The sequence below is a fragment of the Artemia sp. Qi Xiang Cuo genome, chromosome 14, assembly GCF_049724085.1.
Source record: "Artemia sp. Qi Xiang Cuo chromosome 14, ASM4972408v1, whole genome shotgun sequence".
Taxonomy (NCBI): Eukaryota; Metazoa; Arthropoda; class Branchiopoda; order Anostraca; family Artemiidae; genus Artemia; species Artemia sp. Qi Xiang Cuo.
Window position 1 is genome coordinate 69708629 of NC_142807.1, and position 23594 is coordinate 69732222.

General features: G+C 36.5%; 1 protein-coding gene across 2 annotated transcripts in view; it reads left to right on the plus strand.

Annotated features, from left to right (window-relative positions):
* The window catches only part of LOC148944802 (glutathione hydrolase 7-like), a 115335-nt gene that overhangs the window by 65239 nt on the left and 26502 nt on the right, over positions 1 to 23594 (plus strand). For both annotated transcript variants that reach the window (XM_089100213.1, XM_089100214.1), the window contains exons 6-8: positions 784 to 1068; positions 9102 to 9300; positions 18985 to 19157. In XM_089100213.1, the coding sequence (XP_088956339.1) occupies positions 784 to 1068; positions 9102 to 9300; positions 18985 to 19157 (657 nt within the window). The remainder of the gene's footprint in view (positions 1 to 783; positions 1069 to 9101; positions 9301 to 18984; positions 19158 to 23594) is intronic.

Here is a 23594-nt window from a genome sequence, read left to right on the forward strand (position 1 = left end):
TCTGGACTAATTTTAATCTTTTTTAGCTTTTTATTGTGGACAATATGCCCATAGTGGAATGTCTGGACTAATTTTAATCTTTTTTAGCTTTTTATTGTGGACAAATTGCCCATAGCGGAATGTCTGGGTTTATTTTTAATCTTTTTTAGCTTTTTATTATGGACACTTTGCCCATAGTGGAATGTCTGGACTAATTTTAATCTTTTTTAGATTTTTATTGTGGAACATTTGCCGATAGCGGAATGTCTGGGCTAATTTTAATCTTTTTTAGCTTTTTATTGTAGATAGTTTGCCCATAGTGGAATGTCTGGACTAATGTTAATATTTTTTAGATTTTTATTGTGGACAATTTGCCCCTAGCGGAATGTCTGGATTTAATTTTAATCTGTTTTAGTTTTTTATTATGGACAATTTGCCCATAGTGGAATGTCTGGACTAATGTTAGTCTTTTTTAGCTTTTTATTGTGGAACATTTGCCCTTAGTAATCTCATTTCTTTTACACAAGGTTATGAATATCTTTTAGATTTCTGGTGCAACAAATTTGCCCACGGAAGAATGTTTTCTTCCATCTATATATATACATTAAATATATATATATATATATATATATATATATATATATATATATATATATATATATATATATATATATATATATATATATATATATATATATATATATATATATATATATATATATATATATATATATATATATATATATATATATATATATATATATATATATATTATAAATTATATATATACGTTATTTTTTTTAGCTTTTTATAGTGGCACTTTAGCCCGTAGCATCGTTCAGAGTTTTCAACAGTACGGCATCTCTTTCACTGAAGCTGATCTTTCATCATATAAAGGGTATGAAGAAAAACCATTAACCCTAACTTCAGATGGTATTACTTACATGACTGCCAATGTACCCAGTGGAGGTCCGGAACTACTTTCGATATTAAATATACTTCGAAATTATGAAGCAGTGGATAATGTTTTAGAAATTCATAGAATGAATGAAGCTATCAAACTAGCAAGAGGACAGTTTTCCCTAATCGGTAAGATATGAATTAGAATTGAACTAACTTTTAGAAAAGGTATGAAATTTGGATGGTTTGTTGGTTTCAAGGGCGCATCCAGGACTTTTGTAAGGAGGGGGGGGGTACGAACAGCATTAAAAACGCATAAAAAATTTGTTTTTATTCATTTTTGTTACGTAGGTTTTTGTTATTCATTTCTTGTTTTAGAGACAAAAAAAAGGCCACAGTCTGGGATGGTACAAAATGGAAGCCTCTTTCTGGGTACGGCCTAATACTTCTTATCAGAGGCAACGCTACAAGCGTTGCCTATAGTAAAGGCCATACGGCTCCAATGTTTTATTATTTATTTATTATTATTATTATTTTTCCCAGAGGCACTTCATATGGAAGGGGTCGTCGTATAAACTTAAAAGGGGGCTTATTCGATTGGAAATCGAGAGTTTTAGTGCCCTTTTTAATATTCGAAAATGATTGGAGGGCAACTAGCCCCCCCCCTCACGCCCATCATTCCCCCAACACATCCAGTCAAAATTTTGAGATAGCCATTTTGTTCAGCGTAGTGGATTTCCAGATAGAAAATATGTTTTGAGGAGGACAATCCCCCACAACCCTCAGGGCAAGGCTTTTAAATTATGCCATGGGGGCATATAAAGTTTTTATAGAAGGCGTTGTCGTAGAATCTTAAAAAAAGGCTCTTTCGATTGGATATTCAATGGGCTATTGCTCGTTTTAATAGTCGAAAGTGATAGGAGAGCAACTAGCCCCCCCCCCTACGCCCATCGTTCCCCCAAATACATCCAATCAAAATTTTAAGATAGCCATTTTGTTCAGCGTAGTTGATTTCCAGATAGAAAATATGTTTTTGTGGAGGACACTCACCCACAACTCTTAGGGCAAGGGTTTTAAGTTATGCCCTGGGGGCATATAAGGCTTCTATAGAGGGCGATGCCGTAGAAACTTCAAAAAAGGCTCATTCGGTTGAAAATTCAAAGAGCTAGTGCTCTTTTTAATAGTCGAAAGTGATTGGAGGGCAACTTGACCCCCCCCCCCCCTCCCCCACGCCCATCACCCCCCCCAAAAATATCCAATCAAAATTTTGATATAGCCATTTGGTTCAGCGTAGTTGATTTCCTGATAGAAAATATTTTTTTGAGGAGGACACTCCCCCACAACCCTCAAGGCAAGTGCTACCCTGGGGGCATATAAGGTTTTTATAGAAGGCGGTGTCGTAGAAACTTCAAAAAAGGCTCATTCGATTGGAAATTCAAAGGGCTAGTGCCCTTTTTAATAGTCAAAAGTGATTTGAGGGCAACTACATCCAATCAAAATTTTGAGACAGCCATTTTATTAAACGTAGTTTTAAGTTCTGGAAATTAGGTCTTTGAGGATGACAACTCCCCCACAACCCTCAGGGCAAGGGTTGTAAGTTATGCCCTGGGGGCATATAAGGTTTTGTATAGACAACATTGTCGTATAAACTTCAGAGAGGGCTCATTTGATTGGAAATTGAAAGTTCATCCGATAAAATTTTTGAAGCCCATCCGATAAAAATTTTTATAATAGCCATTTCATTAAACATAGTTCAAAGGTCAGATAAGAAAAATTCCTGTGTCGACGGAACCCGCTATGGCCCGGAGGCAGGTATTTTGAGTAATTTCGCAGGGTCATATACAATTCTTATGGAAGGGATGCTCGAATAAACTTCGGAGAGGGCTCATTTGATTTGAAATTGAAAGTTCTTGTTCACTTTTTAAGAGTCAAAAGAGATCGGAGGGCAACTAGCCCCCCTCCTCCACGCCCTAAATGCATCAGATAAAAATTCTGAGACAGATATTCTGTTAAAAATAGTTCAAAGTTCTGATAACAAAAAATTCTGGTGTCGACCCAGCCCCCCAGGGCCCGGAAGTAGGCGTTGTAAGTTATGCCCTGGGGACATATATGGTTGCTATGGAAGGGATGTTGGTTTAAAATTCCTAGAGGGTTAATTTGATTGGAAATTAAGAGTTCTAATTCACTTTTTAAGAGTCAAAAGTAAATGAAGGGTAGCTAGCCCCCCGCCACACTCCATTTGTTTTTTTTTTCCACAGACGCTTCATATAGAACGGATCGTTGTATAAACTTCAAAGGGGACTCATTCGATTGGAAATCGAGAGTTCTAGTGCCCTTTTTAAGAGTCAAAAGTGATCAGAGGGCAACTTCCATCCCCCCTCCCAAGCCCTTTTTCCCCAAATACATCTGATAAAATATTGGAGGTAGCCATTTTGTTAAAAATAGTTCAAAGATCATATAACAAAAACTCCTTTGCGTATGGTCATTTCGATAGTTCAAAGATCAGATAAGAAAAATTCTTGTGTTGACACCCCCCCCCCCCGTCCGGGCCAGGGCAGGCGTTGTTAGTATTGCTCTGGGGGCATATATGGTTCTTATGGAAGGTATGCTCGTATAAATTTCAGAGAGGGTTCCAAGGCCGTATCCAGGGGGGGGGGGTTACTCGGTTGAACCCCCTCCCCCCGAAATTTTTGACCGAGTCAAAAATTAATCGAAAATTTGTAAAACCTTAGTAAAAATTAGTAAAATTAGTCGAAAACCGTTTCGAAAATTAGTAACCCCCCCCCCCGAACAAAAATCCTGGATCCGCTCTTGGAGGGTTCATTTGAATGGAAATTAAAAGTTGTAGTTCATTTTCTCAGAGTGAAAAAAGATCAGATGGCAACTAGCCCCTCCCGCCCTCCACGCCTTTGGGTGTATCGGATGGATAAACCCAACCGATGAAAATTTCAGGTGACCGTTTTGTTAAAAATAGTTCAAACATCAGATATTAAAACTCCGTGGTTAACACAACCCCCCAGGGCTCAGGTAAAGGCGTTGTAAGTTTTACTCTGGAGCTATATATGGTTCTTATAGAAGTGATGCTCGTATAAACTTCAGAGATGGCTCATTTGATTGAAAATAGAAAGTTCTAGTTCACTTTTAAAGAGTCAAAAGAGACCCAAGCTTTATCTAGTCCTCCCCTACCCCTTTTCCCTAATCTACTTCGATAAAACTTTTAAGATAGCAATTTCGCTAAAAATAGTTCGAAGATCAGATTAAAAAAACTCCGAGGTTGATACAAACCCATTTTCTCAGTTTGATATTGTTACTTTGATATAATTTTTGTTACTTTGATGAATATTTGATTTTTTTTTAAGTTTAATTTTGAAATAAGGAATTTTTAAAAACTTGAAATTTTTTGCTATCAAAAACGAACAAAAATTAGTAAAAAAAAACTTTCCGAAAAAAATTTTCAAAGAAAAGTAAAAGCCATTTTAAACTTAAGCTCAGCAGATACGAATACCTTTTAAAATTCAAACTCAAAATGACCAGAAATTACTATTAAAGAATAAATGAAACCCAAAACGAACAGAAATTAAATAAACAATCACAGCAAAAACATACAACAAGTAATAATATAAATGAATATATAAATCTTAAAACGAGTAATGCTTAGATTTAATATTAATATCAATCTTAAAACGAAAAAAAATATTTTGCTATTCAAGTATAAATGAAACTTAAAACGAACAAAAATTAAATGAACATTCAATGCAGACAAACTTGCAATAGATATTGATGTAAATTAATAAATAAATCTTAAAACGAGTCAAACTTAAATTGAATATGCAAATCAAGCTTTAAACGAACGAAAATCACCACAAACAAGAGTTTGGGTATGACCTCCTCTCACTGTAAAAGTCTAAAACCTACTGCGTCATTGGCACTTTACTGAAAACTATATGCGTCTTGAACAGTCTTGGAAAGTATAAACAACATCAAATTGAATATTTTATGTATAATGATATTAATTGTTGAAAGATCCATCAGTTCAAGAATTTCTTTCACGGTGAATGTTTTTTTATTTTCAATGCTGTATGAACTTGAAAAGAAAATATTTGTAATATAATTCGTTTTCTGTTAAGCGCCAATGAAACAGAAGGCTTTTGGTTTTTATTTACAGTTAGGAAAGGATACAGTATCCAAACACTTGTTTGTAGGGAAACTATATTCGTCTATAACAACTTTAAAAAAAGCTAATAAATTAAACTGAATATTTGATGTATAATGATATTAATTGCTGAAAGCTCATCAGTTCAAAATGTTATTATGATTTTAATGTTAATTTTCAATATCAAGTACAAAATAGAATATCTGTCAAAAAATTGGTGTTCAGTGAAGCGCTAATGACACTGTAGGTTTTAAATATTTATAGTGAGAGAAGGAGGTTATACCCAAACACTTGTTTGTAGTGATTTTTGTCTTTTTCAAGCTTGATTTGCATATTTATTTCCTGTTCCACTCGTTTTTAGATTTGTTTGTTAATTTACATTAGTATCTATTGTATGTTTGTTTGCATTGATTGTTTATTTAATTTCATTTATACTTCAATAGGAAAATATTTTTTTTCGTTTTAAGCTTGATATTCATATTCAATCTAAGCATTACTCACTTTAAGATCTATTTATTCATTTATATTATTACTTGTTGCATGTTTTTTCTATGATTGTTTATTTAATTTCTGTTCGTTTTGGTTTTAATTTATTCTTTAATAGTAATTTCTGGTCGTTTTGAATTTGAATTTCAAAAGGTATTTGTATCTGCTGAGCATAAGTTTAAAATGGCTTTTACTTTTCTTCAAAAAACATATTTTTCGGCAAGTTTTTTTTTAATTAATCTTAATAAAATATCTAACAGTTGTAAACGCTCATTTTTAATCCTTCTGAACGATTAAAACATTTGTCAAACTGGGATTACCACATTGGAATTGAATTAGCCACTCCAATGTCTAAAAGCGTTGAATGAATAATAAGAAAAAATTGCATTCATTTTGAAAGAGAAGGGGATTTTATTTATTTTTCTAACTTTAGTTACTTTCAATCGTAATTTCTAATTGTTTTCCCCCAAAATTTGGTAACAGTTTGTTCATTTTACGGGTCTCCCGTAGCCTCTTCCGATTCCGGGCTATCCCGAATAGGCTCTCCCGATTTCGGGCTTGAAAACTCTCGCGACGCATGCTTAAAGCTCAGCTAAATGTAACAGGACCGTTTAATGTTCACCAAGCCAGACGCTCCTGCCGGACCATATTTAATATCCATAAATCGAGAAATCAGAGCGGCAACCTCCGGTAAGCATGTTACCAATCCCATTTAACCATTACAAGAGCGTCTTGACTTGGTGTCCATATCAATGCTATACAAGTGTATTCACCATCAGCAGAGGAGCTATTGCACAGAGGAGCAGCAACCTCCGGTAAGCATGTTACCGATCCCAGTCAACCGACATAATCCTGCTCACCGTGACCACCTAACGCAGGGAAGGACCCATCGGTAGTTTTCAAAAGAGAATTTTTCCCACGCATTGTCACATTGTGAACTGATCATCCCAGCAGGGATTATCCCAACCGAGTCTTCGATTAGCTGCTTCCAGAGGAGGTGGAACACATAATTAAAAAAAAATCAAAGAATTTAATTTACAGGATTAGTGGTGTGTTGTCTTATAATGACGCCATGAAACTTTATAAATGTTGAGAAAACTCTCTCTTCCTATGCTTAATTGCTTACTTATACTTGTTGTACGTTCAAGCCGCATACATGCTCATCGTGGCATTTAGCAAAAAAAAGAAACAAGTGGCAAAAGCGACCCCAACAAAAGAAACTAAGAGAGTACATTTGAGATTTTTGCGTCATTGCCTTAATTGCGTCATTGCCGTCATTGGCGCTTAATAGTTGTGAAAATTATCATTTTTTGAGTAATAATACATAATCGTCACCTGATCCATAGATCCAACAAATCGTTGCAGATCCCAAAGGGGGCTTATGCAAGGTCATATCCAGGGGGGAGTTAGGGGTTTGAATTCCCCCCCCCCCATAAAAAGTTTGTCGCACCAAAAATGTAACAAAAATGAATAAAAAAAACGTTTGATGCGTTTCTTAGTTCCCCCCCACCGGAAAAAATCCTGGATATGGCCCTGGAGGTCTAATATTTACTCTATCACTGGCCTTTTAGTAAATGACGAGTATCGGGGCAAAATTAGTTTAGCGTGCCAATAAAGGAAGTGGCTTTTTCCATTTTTGGAATCCCATTTTACTAGAATAAAGTCAATTTTAACTTTGGAATTTATTTTCTTTCTTTTTCTATTTTTCCCTCTTTTGCTATTTTTTTTTATCTTAGCAATCATTTTCCAATAAAGTTTGACCAATTTTGTGTCCATGTCATGAAATATCAATCAGTTAATTTTGTTGTTTAGCATCAAAGTTATACCAATTTACCAAATATTCATATTCGTGGCAGTAAACAAAGAAATGGCCCGACAACAAAATGTCAGACTTGACGTTTTTATTCAGTGACCTCACTGAAACGGTCTTTGTTTCGGGAGAAAAATATTTCAGAACTTAGTGAAACATATAGGCTCAGATGTATACCCATGTCAGAATTATTGTTAGGCCTGTGTACTAATCATAAAACGATAAGAATATATTTCATAAATTCTGCTTGATTTCCATCAAAGTTGGTATATAAAAATTTGAAGCCACTATTTAAAAAAATGAACAAGTGTGTACCTTTGGCTACAACTGGTCTACAAAAAAATAGTCACTTTTCAGTACCTTGTAATAAAAAATTGAGCAATAACGTAAATACACTCCAGCCCCAGGAAAATAAGGAAAATTGGACCTTTATTGATTTAAGAAGGCACTGTGAGGAATAAAACGCTGTGCCGTAAAGATGCAATTTGAATCATTTGTTGCGTTTAAGCCTCTACAAAGAAAAGTAATTATAAGTAAGACAAATAAAATGACTCCAAACTGTCCGTAGCTCAGATCTCACGCCGTAACGCCCTAGCCCTCCACCTGCAAGTATCTCTATGCTTCTTTCTTGTTCAAGTGAACTAGTCTTCATAACATTGATTTTCACGGCAATGCTTCCACCCCGAAGTCTCACAACCTCCAAAAATCCAGTCCTTTCACTAGCAGTTTTTCTAAGACACTCAATTTATCTGTCTAATCTCAGTTTAGAAGATTTCTATTTTCTCATTTCATACATGTTCTCCCATAGCCTGTGCTGTGTCCTTTAGGACGAAGTCTATAAAAATAATAAAATTAAACAGGGAAAGGATAAAACCCTGTTTAACTCCAGACTCAACTCTGGGCCAACCACTAACCTCACTTTCTATTTTAACCGCAACATAATTATTACCTTAGCTATAATCACTTTAACGGACTTATCTATATAAACCCACCTATATAAGGTATGCTATATGAAGACGGGATTTTCACATGTGATTTTCTATCGGTAAAATAAAATAGCTGTTTATAATTTACAAAATTGAGGACTAAAGCGGTCTAGTGTTTTATAATGCAAATAAAAGTATCATAATTACAAATAAGCTTATTGTAAACATATGGGACTAGGGACTATACCCGTATCAAATTTGAAGACACTTTGAGGTAGGTCAGAAAACAGTACAACATATTGGTTAAAAAGTGCATAAGAAGCAATGTGTCAGAGCTCATAAAGGCACTTTAAAATGGTGCATTAATATCATGAATGGCAACCCTGTCCTTTATAACACCAACACCATTGAGTAACTGTATACTGCTGCGCTATGACTTAAAGCAAACTGTATTTGGTGCCCAATTTACAGATATCTACAAAATCTGAAGTCACCATTAAATATGAAGCATAATTCGTTACATAATACATATAGGAGTGGGATGTTTTAGGAGTACGGAAAGGGTTAAAAGGGAAGTGTATTTTTTGGCCAAAATCTATTTGGGAGAGGCGGTCCTTCAAATTCATTTCTCTTCACTCCCTGTCTAAGGGTACAGGCATGGCGATATATCGTTTTATTTTTTTTAGATAAAATTTCAAGCGTTTAGGACATTCTAAGAAAATTCCTCAAGATTGTACTACACAAAATTTCTAGAATTTCTTAGTGACGTTTTCCCCTCCAAAGTGTCACACTCGTTTGGACATATATCTCACTTATCAGTTTGTAGAGACGAACTTGATCTTTGCAGGTGACCCTTTACTCAATAACGAATCTATCTCATTGGTTGAGAGCATGGTAAATCGAACCAATGGCCGAATAGTTGCTGATCAGATACGAGACGATTCCGTTGGACCGATTTTTGAAACACTTTCTGAAAGTTTGAAAAGTCAGATTGGTTCTGTTGTGGTTGCTGTTGATGCAGATGAGACTATCGCCATTTCAGTAACGTATGCTTGCCTTTCTTTTCTAGTTATATTGTATTTGTGATTTCGTAACCTACTAACTGGAATTCTCATTTTATGGATTTTGGATAGTCGAGTTAATCGTGTATGAATTCCTAAAAACTGGAATTCAATTTGTTGACTTTTATTGTTGCTTATAATTATTTATTTTATATAGTCCCAGACAATTGAAATGTAGGGAAATATTCCCAAGGTTTTGTAGGAGTAACGTTTAAGAGTCGGAATTCTTTTTATCTTATAAGAAACAAAAAATCTGTAGACATTTAAAAAATTTTGACTATGGAGTTGACTAAATTCTCAGAAACGGGGATGAAATTGCTTAAATTGTCATAGGTATGACTTAATTACCATTTTTGTCTTCATGTAGTAATATATAGATATTTGATTTTAGAGTGGTCTATTATATAAATTCATTTAGCACTGAGGATGCCTTGTTCTGTGTAGGCGAGATTTCCATTATAATTATTCTCCTTCTTCCTTGTCCTGCTGCCGACCTGAGACTGATTGTTTTACAATATTTCCTTCGTTGGTTTGAACTAGTAACGAAATTCTTAATAATAAAAACTTGAGAATAAACAGATGTTCGTAATGGATTGAAAAAATCTGAATTTGGTATTTGATTTAGCTTTGAGGTAAAGCTTTGAGGTTTAGCTTTGAGGTAAAGAGGGTTGAGGGTTTTGGGCAAAATATAATGAAACTTGGGTATTTTAAGGTGAAATACCAGATACCTACCAGTTATAACATGGTTTTGACTTTAAATGAACATATCTTGACTTACTGACTACCACGTTCCAATAAACATAAACCATTGCTAATTGCAGTTTAGGAAATTTTTACTTTTACATGAAGATTGTTACCATATATTTTATTAGTCCCTAAGCATAGATCCTCAGTGTGGCAAACAGCTGCCACCTAAGAAAACGTTCAAAAACTATCAAAACTGCATTAACAATCAGACAGTTAAGAACTGCATAAGTTCGACATCGACATCGACAAGTTCGACATCGGTAGTTTCCAGAAGAACGTTTAAATTCATTGGTCTTTAATAAAGACAATTTCTTTGCTTAAAAAAATGTTTCTTAGACCTATAGAATACGGTAAAAAAAACTGATTCCAAAAGGTCTATTTCCTAATTACGTCTGTGAGTATGGAAACAGGATAAAATGTATCTTCGAAAAATTATAAACTCCTAAATATCTTGAAAAAAAAAAAACAAAAAAAAAAAATGCGCGTTCAACAGAGTGTATTGGAATCGATGGCATTTGATTTTCGTCACTGACAGCCAATGAAAACAATCCGGGTTAGAGAAAAAGGTTTCTGTTGGCTGTCAGTGACGAAAACCGATTGCAATAAAATATATTCTGACGAATTCAGACGATTTGAACTGGATTTATTTGGAGTTTCAGAAACTCATATCCCAGGGGTAGGAAGCATTAAATTAGGTGATATAGAATTTGTTTACTCAGGCAGGAAGGATGGGGTACATAGACAGGGAGTAGGGCTCATGATGAACAAGGAAGCTGCTAGGTCTTGTTTAGGCTGGGAAGGTATTAATAATAGAATACTAATTGCTCATTTTATGACTAAAAAGTTCAAGGTATCAGTTATAGTAGTATATACCTTTGTAGAACCGACTGACAGAGATATTAGTGACTAAGATGAATTTTATTTACAGTTAAAGGAGCAAATAGACAAGGTCCCAGGTAGAAATATGATGTTATTACTGGGAGATTTTAACGCCCAGGTTGGTAGAAATAGGGATAGATGGTATCCCAGCTTAGGTAATTTTGGTGTAGGAAAAGAAAACAGTAATGGATACAGACTTTTCTAGCTTTTTAGGTATAAAAATCTTGTTATACCCAATATGTTGTTTGGACATAAAATGGCTCAAAAGTTAACATGGTATTGACTTGATGGTAAGACAGCAAACATTATTGATTATATTATAGTAAACCGAAGATTGGCAGGATCAATACAAGATACTAGGGTATATAGGAGTGCTGTTATTGATGTTAAAAGTAAAGATCACCATCTAGTAGTGTCAAGGGTTAATTTAAAACTGAAATATCGGAGGGGTAAATACCTCCCGGGAAGTTATGATGATGGTAGACTCCAGGATGAGAATTTGAGAGAAACTTTCCAGGAACAGTTGAATGCTAAACTTGAGAGTTTAAAATTTGATAATTTGGAGGATGGTTGGAATAATTTTAGAATAATAATTTGTGAAGTTCCTGAAGGTGTATTTGGGGAGAAAGCTAGAACTGCAGCTAAGAATACTAGTGAAAAAGCTTTATGTTTAACAGAAAGGAGAAAGGACTTGTACAAGAATTATCTGAGTGATAGATCATATGAAAACAAAAGAAATGTAACGAAAGTGGAGATAGCATTAAAATATGAACTAAGGAGGTGTGAAGTGGAGGCCATGGATAAAATTGCCGGGGATCTGGAAGATGCAGCTAGACGACATAATAGTAAAATATTGTACTGGCACGTTAACAAATTGAGAGGGAGTAGTCAATCCGGACTTGTCCCAGTTAAAGATAGGAATGGGGTCGCAATTAGCGATAAGGAAAAATGAAAAACTATGTGATCCTTTAGATGTGAAGAAAGATTTGTTTTGTGGGGTGGAATGAGAAGCAGTTTTAAAAGGGTTAAAGAATAATAAGTATATTGGTGCTGAATATGTGGTAAGTGAGTTTCTCAAATATGGTGGGACTTTGGCTAGAAATAGGCTATTGAAGATTAAGCTGATTATTTTTGAAAAGAGGGAAGGACATTACAGTTACAGAAAAATTTTTATTCAACCACAATGAAAGTAATGTGATAAGACAGAGTGTGACCACTATCGAGACGTTAATCTGGTGTCTGCAGGTAGTAAATTCCTTAATAATATGACGTGTTTTAGACTAAGAGATGTGATAGCCAAATTTTTGAGAGAAGAGCAGTGCGGTTTTAGAAAAGATAGAGGATGTGTCGACCAAGTTTTCACTCTTAGGCTAATAATTGAGAAGTGCCTGAGTTTTCAAACACCTTTGGTCCTCAGTTTTATACATTATGAGCAAGCGTTAGATTCTGTTGACAGAAGAGCCTTAGTAAAGGCTTCATCCCTGTATGATATACTAGACAAATCCCTTAAAGTGATTAGTGCTATTTACGAGAATAACACTTTTGCGGTTAAGGTAGGAAATAAGGTTAGTAGCTGGTTTTGTATTAAATTAGGAGTTAAGCAGGGCAGTGTTTTATCCCCCTTTATATGGATCATTTTGATGGACTTTGTTTTAAGGAGCACAGGAAAGGCAACGTGAGACTACGGAAAAAAATGGGGAGGAAAAAGTCTCCTGGACTGGGGATTATGATGATGATTTAAGAATTCTAAATGAAAGTGTGAGCAAAATGAATGAAGTTTTAGAGGTTTTGCGAGTTCAGGGTGCTAGAATTGGTTTGAAAATTAATGTTTGGAAGATAGTCACTAAGGCTAGGAATAAGTGAAGATGAAAAGGTGACTTTGGGTAATGAAAAGATTGATCAGGTGGGCAGCTTCACTTACCTTGGTAGTATTATTAGTAAAGATGGTGGGAGCAGTGAAGATGTTAAAAATAGAATAGCCAAGGCTCAGGGTGCTTTTTCACAGTTAAGAAAAGTCTGGAAGAATAGGAAGATAAGTCTACAAACCAAGATTAGAGTATTAGAAGCTACAGTAATGACAGTGCTCAAATATGTCTCTGAAGCATGGACGCTCCGAAGAGCGAATGAAGATTTGCCAGATGTTTACCAGAGAAATTGCTTTAGGATCGTTCTAGGTACCCGGCTGACTGACCGCATTTCAAACAATAGGCTATACGAAAAATGTGGTTCAATACCCCTCTCTAGGGCTATAATGAAAGAAAGGTTGAGGTGTTTAGGGCACGTTGTGCGGATGAAGGATGACAGATTGCCGAAGATTGTTCTTTTCGGCCAACCATCTAGGGCTAAACGGAAAGCAGGTCGTCCACGTCTGGGATAGGAGGACGTCATAAAGAAAGATTTAAAGGAAATGGAAACTTCGTGGGCGGGTGTAAAAAGGTTGGCTTTGAATAGATTGGGGTGGAGAAGGATCGTGCGTAGTTGTGTTGGCCTCAGGCGGCTTGGTGCTGCGGTGAGTTGATTGCTGCGGTAGAGAGAGAAAATATCTTTGAAGCCTTATCAAACCGATTGATAGAGTGTGTTTAGGCTATAATAGGGGTTGTAAATATAAGTTCCATAGAAATTGTTATACAACATCTTTGGTGTTGTCTCCAAACTGTATATGAAACAAGAGGATGGGCCATTTAATCCCTCTCTCTAGGCCTACAAGAAAAGAGAGAGTTTACTATAAATGAGTCGTATATTATGGACAAAGTACTATTGGGGTCAAAATTGAGTCTTGTTAATCCAGTAGAGGCCAGACGAAAAGCCGGATGTTCTCGAATTGAGTGAAAAAAGGTGGGATGGGAACGTGCTCGGCTGTATTGATCTCCCATGACTCAGTATAATGATGAGTTGTTAGCATTAGTAGTATACTAATGCTAACAACTTGGCCTTCTGTACAAACAACCATTTGAGTCTTGGCCTTCTTGAAGATCTTATTATTCTTTTATTGCAGTTAATCAAGGGGTTTAAGCTGTAGGTAGGAGGCGTTGTGTTAAGGTATTTTTCCATAGCATTCAAAATAACACATTTCGTAGTACCAAATTAACTTGTTTGAACGTATCTTTTCAATGTCTTTTGACTGTAGTATATTCTATGCATACTTTTTTCCTACTTGTTTGCAAATACGATCTGAGATAAAACTGGATATGGATGATGTACGGCAAAAACAAAAGATGAAAACATAACTAATAAGAAAAAAATTTTCAAAAAAAGAAAAGAAAAAAAAGACAAGGGCGATTTTCAGGCAGTGCTAAAAAAAACAACAGAATACCAAATGAGGTTATTTTTCAGCAAGAGGCGATTTTCCCTCCTTTTTTAATTTTCTATTTTGCTTGATATGTTTTTTTGTTGTTCTTTTTTTGTTTTATGACCTATTTTTTGGCTCGAAGCTGTTCACAAAGTGCGGGATTTGGTGTGACATTTAGATGACCTTTAGACTTTAGATCAGGATTGGGAAAAAAACGAAACCTTTCCTTACTGTTCGGTTCACATTATTATGGGACCAAATTTACTTTATGGTACACTTTATTATCATAGACAGTGCAATACTACTACTACTACTAACTACTAACAACTCACCGCAGCACCAAGCCGCCTGAGACCAACACAGCTACGCACGCTCCTCCTCCATCCCAATCTATTCAAAGCCTCCGTATTTACACCCGCCCATGCAGTTCTCGTTTCCGTTAAATCTTTCTCTATTACATTCTCCCACCCCAGACAAGGATGACTTGCTTTCCGTTTAGCCCTAGACCTTTTACCGAAAAGAACATTCGCGGGTATTCTGCCATCTTTCATCCACACAATGCACCTTAGGCATATCAATCTTTCTTTCATCATAGTCCTAGAGAGAGGTATTGAACCACATTTTTCGTATAGCCTATTGTTTGAAATACGGTCAGTCAGCCGTGTACCCAGAACAATCCTTAACCAATTTCTCTGGAAAACATCTAGCAAATCTTCATCCGCTTTTCGGAGAGCCCATGCTTCAGAGCCATATTTGACCACTGTCATCACTGTAGCTTCCAATATTCTTATCTTGGTTTGCAGACTTATTTTCCTATTCTTCCAAACTTGTTTTAACTGTGAAAAAACACCCTGATCCTTGGCTATTCTGCTTTTAGCGTTTTTACCACTCCCATCGTCTTTACTAATAATAATTACAGGGTAGGTGAAACTGTCCAGCTGATCAATATTTTCACTACCCAACGTCACCCTTTCATCTTCACTTAATCCTAGCCCTGGTGACTTAGTCTTTTTAACATTAATTTTCAAACCTATTCTAGCTATGAACTTGCAAAACCTCTAAAACTTCATTCATTTTGCCCACAGTTTCATCTAGGATGCTTAAATCATCAGCATAATCTAAGTCCAGGATCCTTTTTCCTCCCCATTTGATTCCGTGGTCTCCCATTACCTTTTCTGTGCTCCTTAAGACAAAGTCCATCAAAATGATCCATATAAAGGGGGATAGAACACAACCCTGCTTAACTCCTGATTCAATACAAAACCTGCTGCTTACCTCATTTCCTACCTTAACCGCAGCAGTGTTATTCTCGTACATAGCACTTATCACTTTAATGTATTTGTCTGGTATACCATACAAGGATAAAACCTTTACTAAAGCTCCTCTATCAACAGAATCGAACGCTTGCTCATAATCTATAAAACTGAGGGCCAAAGGTGTTTGACAACTCAGGCACTTCTCAATTATTAACCTAAGAGTGAAAATTTGGCCGACATATCCTCTACCTTTTCTAAAACCACATTGTCCTTATTTTAAAACTTTGTCTACGGCATCTATCAGTCTAAAAAATATCATATTACTAAGTAATTTACTATCTACAGAGACCAGATTAATGCCTCGATAATTACCACGCTCACTTTTATCAACTTTCTTATAAAGTGGCTTGAATAAAGCTTTCCTAAAATCGTTAGGTACTTCCCCTTTTTCAAAAATCATATTCATAATCTTCAATAACTTAGTTCTAACCTCAGAGCCATCATATTTAAGAAACATTTACCACCCTATCAGCACTTGGAGCCTTATTATTTTTTAGTCCTTTTAGTACTGTCGCTAATTCCTCCTCACAAAAAAAATCTTCATGCACATCCAAGGTATCACAAACTTTTTCATCTTCCTCTATATCTCTTCCTTCAACTCTGTCTCGCTTAAGCAAATTCTCAAAATGTTCGACCCATCTCTATTTAGTTTTTTCCTTGTCGCTAATTCCGGCCCCATTCCTATCTTTAACTGGGCCAAGTCCGCATTGACTACTCCCTCTCAATTTGTTGAGAGGGACAGTACAATATTTTACTATTATGCCGTCTAGCTGCATCTTCCAGATCCTCGGAAATTTTATCCATGGCCTCTATTTCACACCTCCTTAGTTCATATTTTAATGCTTTCTCCACTTTCTTTACATTCCTTTTGTTTTCATATGATCTATCACTAAGGTAATTCTTGTACCAAACTGGAATTCTCCTTTCTCCTTTCTATCAAACATAAAGCTTTTTCACTAATATTTTTTGCTGCAGTTCTAGCTTTCTTCCCTAAGGCACCTTCAGCAACTTCACAAATTATTTTTCTAAAATTATTCCAACCATCTTCCACATTATCAAATTTTAAACTCGGAAATTTAGTATTCAACTGTTCCTGGAAAGTTTCTCTCAAATTCTCATCATGGAGTGTAACAATATCATAACTTCGAGAAAGGTAGTTACCCTTCCACTATTTCAGCTTTAAATTAACCCTTGACACTACTGAATGGTGACTCTCATCCTTAACATCAGTAAAAGCACTCCTATATACCATAATATCATTTATTGATCCTGCCAGTCTTCGGTTTACTATAAAATAATCAATAAGGTTTGCTGTATTACCATCACGTGAATACCATGTTAACTTATGAGCCATTTTATGACCAAACACCGTATTGAATATAACTAGATTGTTATACCTACAAAATTGCCAAAGTCTGTATCCATTACTGTTTTCTTTTCCTACACCAAATTTACCTAGGCTAGGGTACCATCTATCCCCATTTCTACCAACCTGGGTGTTAAAATCTCCCAGTAAAATACATCATATTTCTACCTGGAACCCTGTCTATTTGCTTCTGTAACTGTAAGTAAAGTTCATCTGAGTCACTAGTATATCTGTCAGTCGGTTCTACAGGGACATATGCTGCTATAACTGATACTATGAACTATTTAGTCATAAAATGAGCAATTAGTATTCTATTATTAATACCTTCCCAGCATAAACAAGACTTAGGATCTTTCTTATTCATCATGAGCCCTACTCCCTGTCTATGTACTCCATCCTTCCTACCTGAGTAAACAAATTCTGTATCACCTAATTTCATACTTCCTACCCCTTGGATATGAGTTTCTGAAACTCCTAATAAGTCCAGTTCGAATCGTCTGAATTCGTCAGTCAAACTGTTGATACAACAGTCATTTTTTTAACGTCGTAAAATTCCAAGTTCCAATTTTCATGTTCTTTAAATGATTGAAAATTATTTTCGCCTCAGGAAAAGCAATGATCCCGGATACCAGTGGACGGGGATCACATATCTTCTCAAGTATGCACCGAAGTACTTAAGCCGGTTTAGAACCGGACAGCAAGAAGTCCCTGGGACCTCTATGAATGGAGCCTTTGTGCAATCCTGGGCCCATCTTGGTCACAACATGGTTTTCAACACTTGGCGATGCTCTTCTATCCTCAAGAGTCGTAATCCTGCATAGACAATCTCAAGCCTATTACCTCCGACTCATTATATATTCATGCCTACAAACATTATGCTACTATGGGGAGAAAGCCCATAGTAAATAGACAAGAAGGGAAGAGGTTTTTCAGCCTAAGGACGACCTCCAAAACAGACAAATCGCAGAAGAATTGTTCATTAGTCAGAATCCCGTGGAAATGCTGTGTCGTTTCTTTGGCTATACCATTAATGATGAACGCCACTCCTCAAGTAGGAATAGAGTTGACCGCAAGGTCCCCAGTCTTGCAGTAGCGCTGCCTAAATAAAGAATGATGTTGGCGTAATGTATTTTTGGTTGGTTTTAGACCAGGGCAGTTCGTATCGAAGGAGTTGTCGTAGAAACATGGAAAAGGGCTCATTCGATTGGAAATTGGAAGGGCTTATTTGATTGGAATCGGTAATAGCCCAAAGTGATTGGAAGGCAACTAACACCCCTTCCACGCCCATCATTTTCCCAAACACATCTAATCAAAATTTTCAGATAGCCATTTTGTTCAACCTAGTTGAAAGTTCTGGAAATCAAAAAAATTCTTTTAAATTTTTTCATTTTTATAACTTTAAGAAATAAAAATTGATTAAGATTTTAAGGAATAAATTTCAGTATATGTGGATTAAACTGATAGTACACATTTTTTTTCTGTAAATTAATTTGAATTTTTTCAGTGAAGCAGAAATTATATTCTTACTTTTAGAGAGCATGTGGTTTAGAACCCTCCTCATATTATTCTCTGCTCGCTTTGAGTTTGACTCTGTGGTTTATTCTAATTTCTTGTTGTGTTGGGGGGTATTTATTTATTTATAGGCCTACTGAGTTGTGGTAGTTGTATGCTTGGTAGTTTAATTGATTCTATTTTTGTACGTTTTTGATTTAATGGAGTCCTTTCCTTTTTTTTAAAAAACTTGTTTTATGGGAAAAAGTTTTTTTTAATTAATATAAAGAAAGATTTATAGGGAAATGGGAACTTCTTGGGATGGTGTAAAGAGGGAGGCTTCGAATAGATATGGATGGAGGAAGAGCGTTCGTAGCTCTGTTGGCTTCAGCCGGCTTGGTGCTATGGTGAGTTGTTAGTAGTAGTAAGTAGTATGATAGGACCAAATATACTCAACTACTGAAAATAGTTACCGGTATGCGATATGCTTTTTATATTTTACAGCTTTGTATTTTACAATTATATTTTAAAATTGTAAATTTTTTTTTAGAATATATTTTAACGTATGTGTATATCTTTAGGAGTCTAACTTCTCTGTTTGGTTCAAAACTGTTTGCAAAATCAGGATTCTTTTTGAACAACGCTCTCGATAATTTTGCTCTGGAAAACGAAAGCACAAAAGGTGAAAGTGAAAATCACCAGGCCCCTAGAAAGCGACCATTGTCTCATCTTACTCCGCTCATAGGGGTTGAAGGTAAACCTATTGAACAACAATAATGAATTTGATATAATAACTGAAAATTCCCTAAACATGAAAACGTAAAACAGAGAATAAAACTAAAATCCTGGTAAAAAAGTAGAAAAAATATTTCAGTATTTCCCCTTTTTAGAAGTCCTTAGAGCCCTTGATATATGTGTCTGTGCTTAGAAAGACAATAAAACGTATTGCGACAAGGCTCAAGCTAAGAATGGGTCCAACATAAGTAACAACCGGCTAAATTTGTCTTTTTCATAGTTCTTATGTGATAGGGTAAAAAAATCAACTGAAATTAACAAGATTGGTCTTAAATTACACGTCACAAAGACCCTGTATAATTCGGAAGCTGGCCAGGGGGAGGTGGACCTGCTCTCTTTTTTCTTATAACTTGTGTTTTTCCAGTACCTAAATTCTCTACAGCTTATATTATGCAAGAATTATCCTTTTCAACTGAATATGTGCAGATCGACAAAGTTAATGCTGTATGCAACCATGAATTTTTACTGATTAGTTTTTAGTTAATAAGTATAACTGAAATATATAACTGAAACATAACTGAAAATACATAACCCGCGGAGGAGCCCCCCCCTCCGGCCCAGTTACGCTGTTGTCCTCAAAAAATTACCTGACAGCTTAAATACACCTAGTGCGCGAAAGGAATTTATTGACAAGGTCTGTCCGAACAGCGAGGAAATAAGTGAGCTTCGTAAAATGAATGGTGACTGGAAACTAGTGGTGAAATCTAAGAAAACTGCTGATGCAATTGCCTCAACACTGAAAAGTGATAAATGTGGTGTTACTGCGTCCGTACGCTCACCGAGCTATATTGGTGTACTCAAGCGTGTCCCTGAAGACCTGAATGAGCAGTCATTGCACGAACTTATCCCCCGTGCTACAAAAGTTATGCAATATGGATCCTCTCGTGTGTTCAAAGTTTATTTTGAGTCGCGACACGAGCTCGAAATCTTCGTCCGCAACTCCATTAAAGTGCACTACGAAAAACTACCCGCCGAAGTATTCGTGTTCACTCCAAGACGATGATACTCGTGTCATACAGTCGGTCATTTAGCATCCGAGTGCACCAATCAGCCCAAATGTTCCAGATGTGGATCTGTAGAACATACATCTGATCGTCTCAATCCCTGTAAACAACTGCTTTTTTGCATAAGCTGCAACACTAGTGGACATTCTTGCGACAGCGTCCGTTGCTCGGCAAATAAACCTGCAAACGCAAACTCAAAAGCTAATAGGCTTGCCCGTGCTACTCAATGAACATTTTATCTTGGAATATGAATGGGAATTTCGCAGAAAGGCACCCAATAGTTTGTGAAATGCTAAAAAGCAATCAAATTGTGTGTATCCAAGAGCACTTTGCTCTTCCTATTTCTGTAGGTCAACTGGACATTTTCCGTGCTAATAACATGTATGTTGTGCCTGCTGTCAGAAAAAAGGACCAAGGAAGGCCCTCCGGGGGTCTCGTGACGTATATTAGTAACGATGTTGAATCAAAGTTGTTTTTTTCAACGCAAAACATTCTAGCTGTTCAAGTGTGTAATTTTGTTGTTGTGAACGTATACTTGCCAACCGACTATCATGATAATGCATCTCTTTCCGAACTTGTGCTAAGTTTACGTAAATTAGCTGAATGTCTTAGCAAAATCCGATTAGAAAGATTGCCTTGTGTAATATTAGGTGATTTTAACTGTCCTATGAGTGCTGAATTTACTGAAACTAACGCGCTTTTTACCGGTGATCGTGAAAGTATGGTACATGGTCTCCTAGATGATACATTTACCATTTTAGAAAAAAAACAAAATTTTACATACATACACAACACAGGAAGTACTTCTAATTTAGACCATGTTATTTGCTCTAATGACCTACTCCCTACTTCAGTACGGGTGTCTGACACAACTCTTACTTCTGACCATTTTTCAATAGAACTGCAAATCACACCTCCCGCTACACAATCTGAGCATCCACACCAAAATAACGCAGCAAAAACTACAAAAAAATGGACACAAATACGGGATTGGAATAATGTTAATACGTCGGTTTACATGCAAGTTTCGGATGAAATTTTAGCTAAAATTAAAACCCCATTTAACCTTCTGATCCAGTCACGACAAATTGAACTGAACGAGGCCCGACTTGAACTTGATATATATGCCGCCCAAATTACACACGCTCTTCGCTCAGCTGAGGAAGCTGCTGTTCCCATAAAGAAAATTAAGACTGGTACGCAAGTTTCAGGTTGGTCGCAAAATGCTGGCCTAGTTAATGCATGCAACCAGGCAAAATTATGGCTTTCTGTTTGGAAGGAGTGTGGACGGCCGAGAAGTGGGGTTGTAAATGCCGTTAGACTCCTTACAAAAAGAAAGTTTGGAAAACAATTGGCTCTCCACCGGTCTAATGTAATTGCTAAGTCTTCTGAAGATGCTCTACGAAATCCTGACCTTATATGGAAGACTCTTTCCGAAAGAAAGCCGAATTTTGCTGCATCTTCAATTTCCCTTGAATCTTGGAGTACTTATTACGAACAAGAATTTAAATCCCCCTGTCCGACTCTTAGCGCAAAATACAAGGCAGAGCTGCATAATTTCCTATCAAGCACCGACCGTTCTGACGTTACTGTGTCGGTATCCGAGGTTCAGAACGTGCTCCGTCGCATTAAAAAGAAAAGTCACGTGGTGCTGATGGAATTTCTGCTCTTCATTTAAAAAACCCATCTTCAATGCTCATTCAGCACCTTGCCCTGCTTTTTCAGATGATTTTTGTGCAAGGTGTCGTTCCCAGTAATTTTTGCATAGGGTCCCTTACCCCTGTGCCAAAAAAGGGGAAACCCCTGGATGAATGTACGTCTTTTTGACCCATTACTATATCAACAACTTTTTGCAAAATTTTTAAGCTACTTATAATTAAAGAAATAAATGAGGAATGTTACGCACCACCCTCCCAATTTGGCTTTCAATCTGGTTTTGGGTGTGGCCATGCGCTAAGCGTCGTGGCTTCTGTCCTTATTGACGCTGAAAGCTCAGGCGAGTCGGTCGCGATCGGTATTCATGATGTCAAGCGTGCGTTTGATTCCCTTATCCACGACCAAATTATTCTAGAAATGGGAAAGAGAGGCGTCCAACGAGATGTCATAATGCCATTAAAGGACATGTATGAAAACCTCCAGGCACAAATAAAAGTTGTTTCGCCCGAGAAGAATATAAGGGAAATTTACCCAACCGTCCCAGTACGAAAAGGCAACCGGCAAGGTGCTCCTACTTCTGCCCCGGCTTTTAATAACAGTGTTCTTCCAGCACAGGAAAATTACCAAATAACGTGTGTTCTGGATGGTGTTGACCTTTCTCTTCTTTGTTATGCTGACGATATTTTAAATATGAGCCGGAATATTGGTGGCATCGAATGCAATTTTGCTATTTTTCAAAAGCAATATGCTGCGATAGGCCTAGAATTTAACGCTGCAAAATCAGAGGTATTACTGTTTAATTGGCCCGAAAACCAAGTCCCGCCTACCATAGACCTTGGACAGACAAGTATTAAGCCAGCAGATCACATCATTTATCTTGGACTACCAATTGGTAAAACGCTGAGACACACACGACAGCTATTAATTCAACATCTCGAAAAGCGTACCGGTTTTGCATACAGCAGATTGGTTGCAACGAAGTTCAGCTTCAACCGGTTTATCCTTGCTCGGCTGTATACTGCACTAGCATTGCCCCATTTTTTATACCTGAGCCCTTTTTGGCGAACATTTCCATGCACCACTAAACAGAAACTTCGAGCAATATTTTTTAAATATGCTAAGTTCGTCTACAAGATGGGTCTATGCAAGAGATTAATTTGGATGTGTCTCAGGAATCCACAGAATCTAGCAATGAGAGACACGAACTAAAAAGTCTATCAGATAATTTCAGCAAAATCTTGGAGATTGTTACTGCAAATAGCTCTAAATTGGATGTATTAACAACTGGGTTCAGAGGCCTTGAGGATCGTGTTAAAAGCCTAGAAACTACAGTAACTGACTCGATATCGATAGTTTCAGCGCTAGAACCGAAAGTTGTTGCAATTGAGAATGAGAATAAGAATATGACAAATCAAGTGAAAGTCCTCGTTGATGAAAATCAGCTTTTGAGATCCGAGTTGACTAGTATCTCGACACGAATGATGAATTTAGAAAGCAAGCCTTCAGAAAACAATATTTTGATTTGGAATATTAAAGCAAAGGATGAAATTGAAGGTGCTACAATTTTCAAGGAGATTGTTGTGCAGGGTCTGGGTTTAGATGATGTTCCGTCATTTAAGATTTTGGACTTTAAACCAGATAAGAAATTCTTGAAAGACTTGACTTATAAAAATTCTTGACTTATTTTCGAAAAGCTCTAAATTACTACTGCTGAAGAACGCGAGGAAACTGCAAGG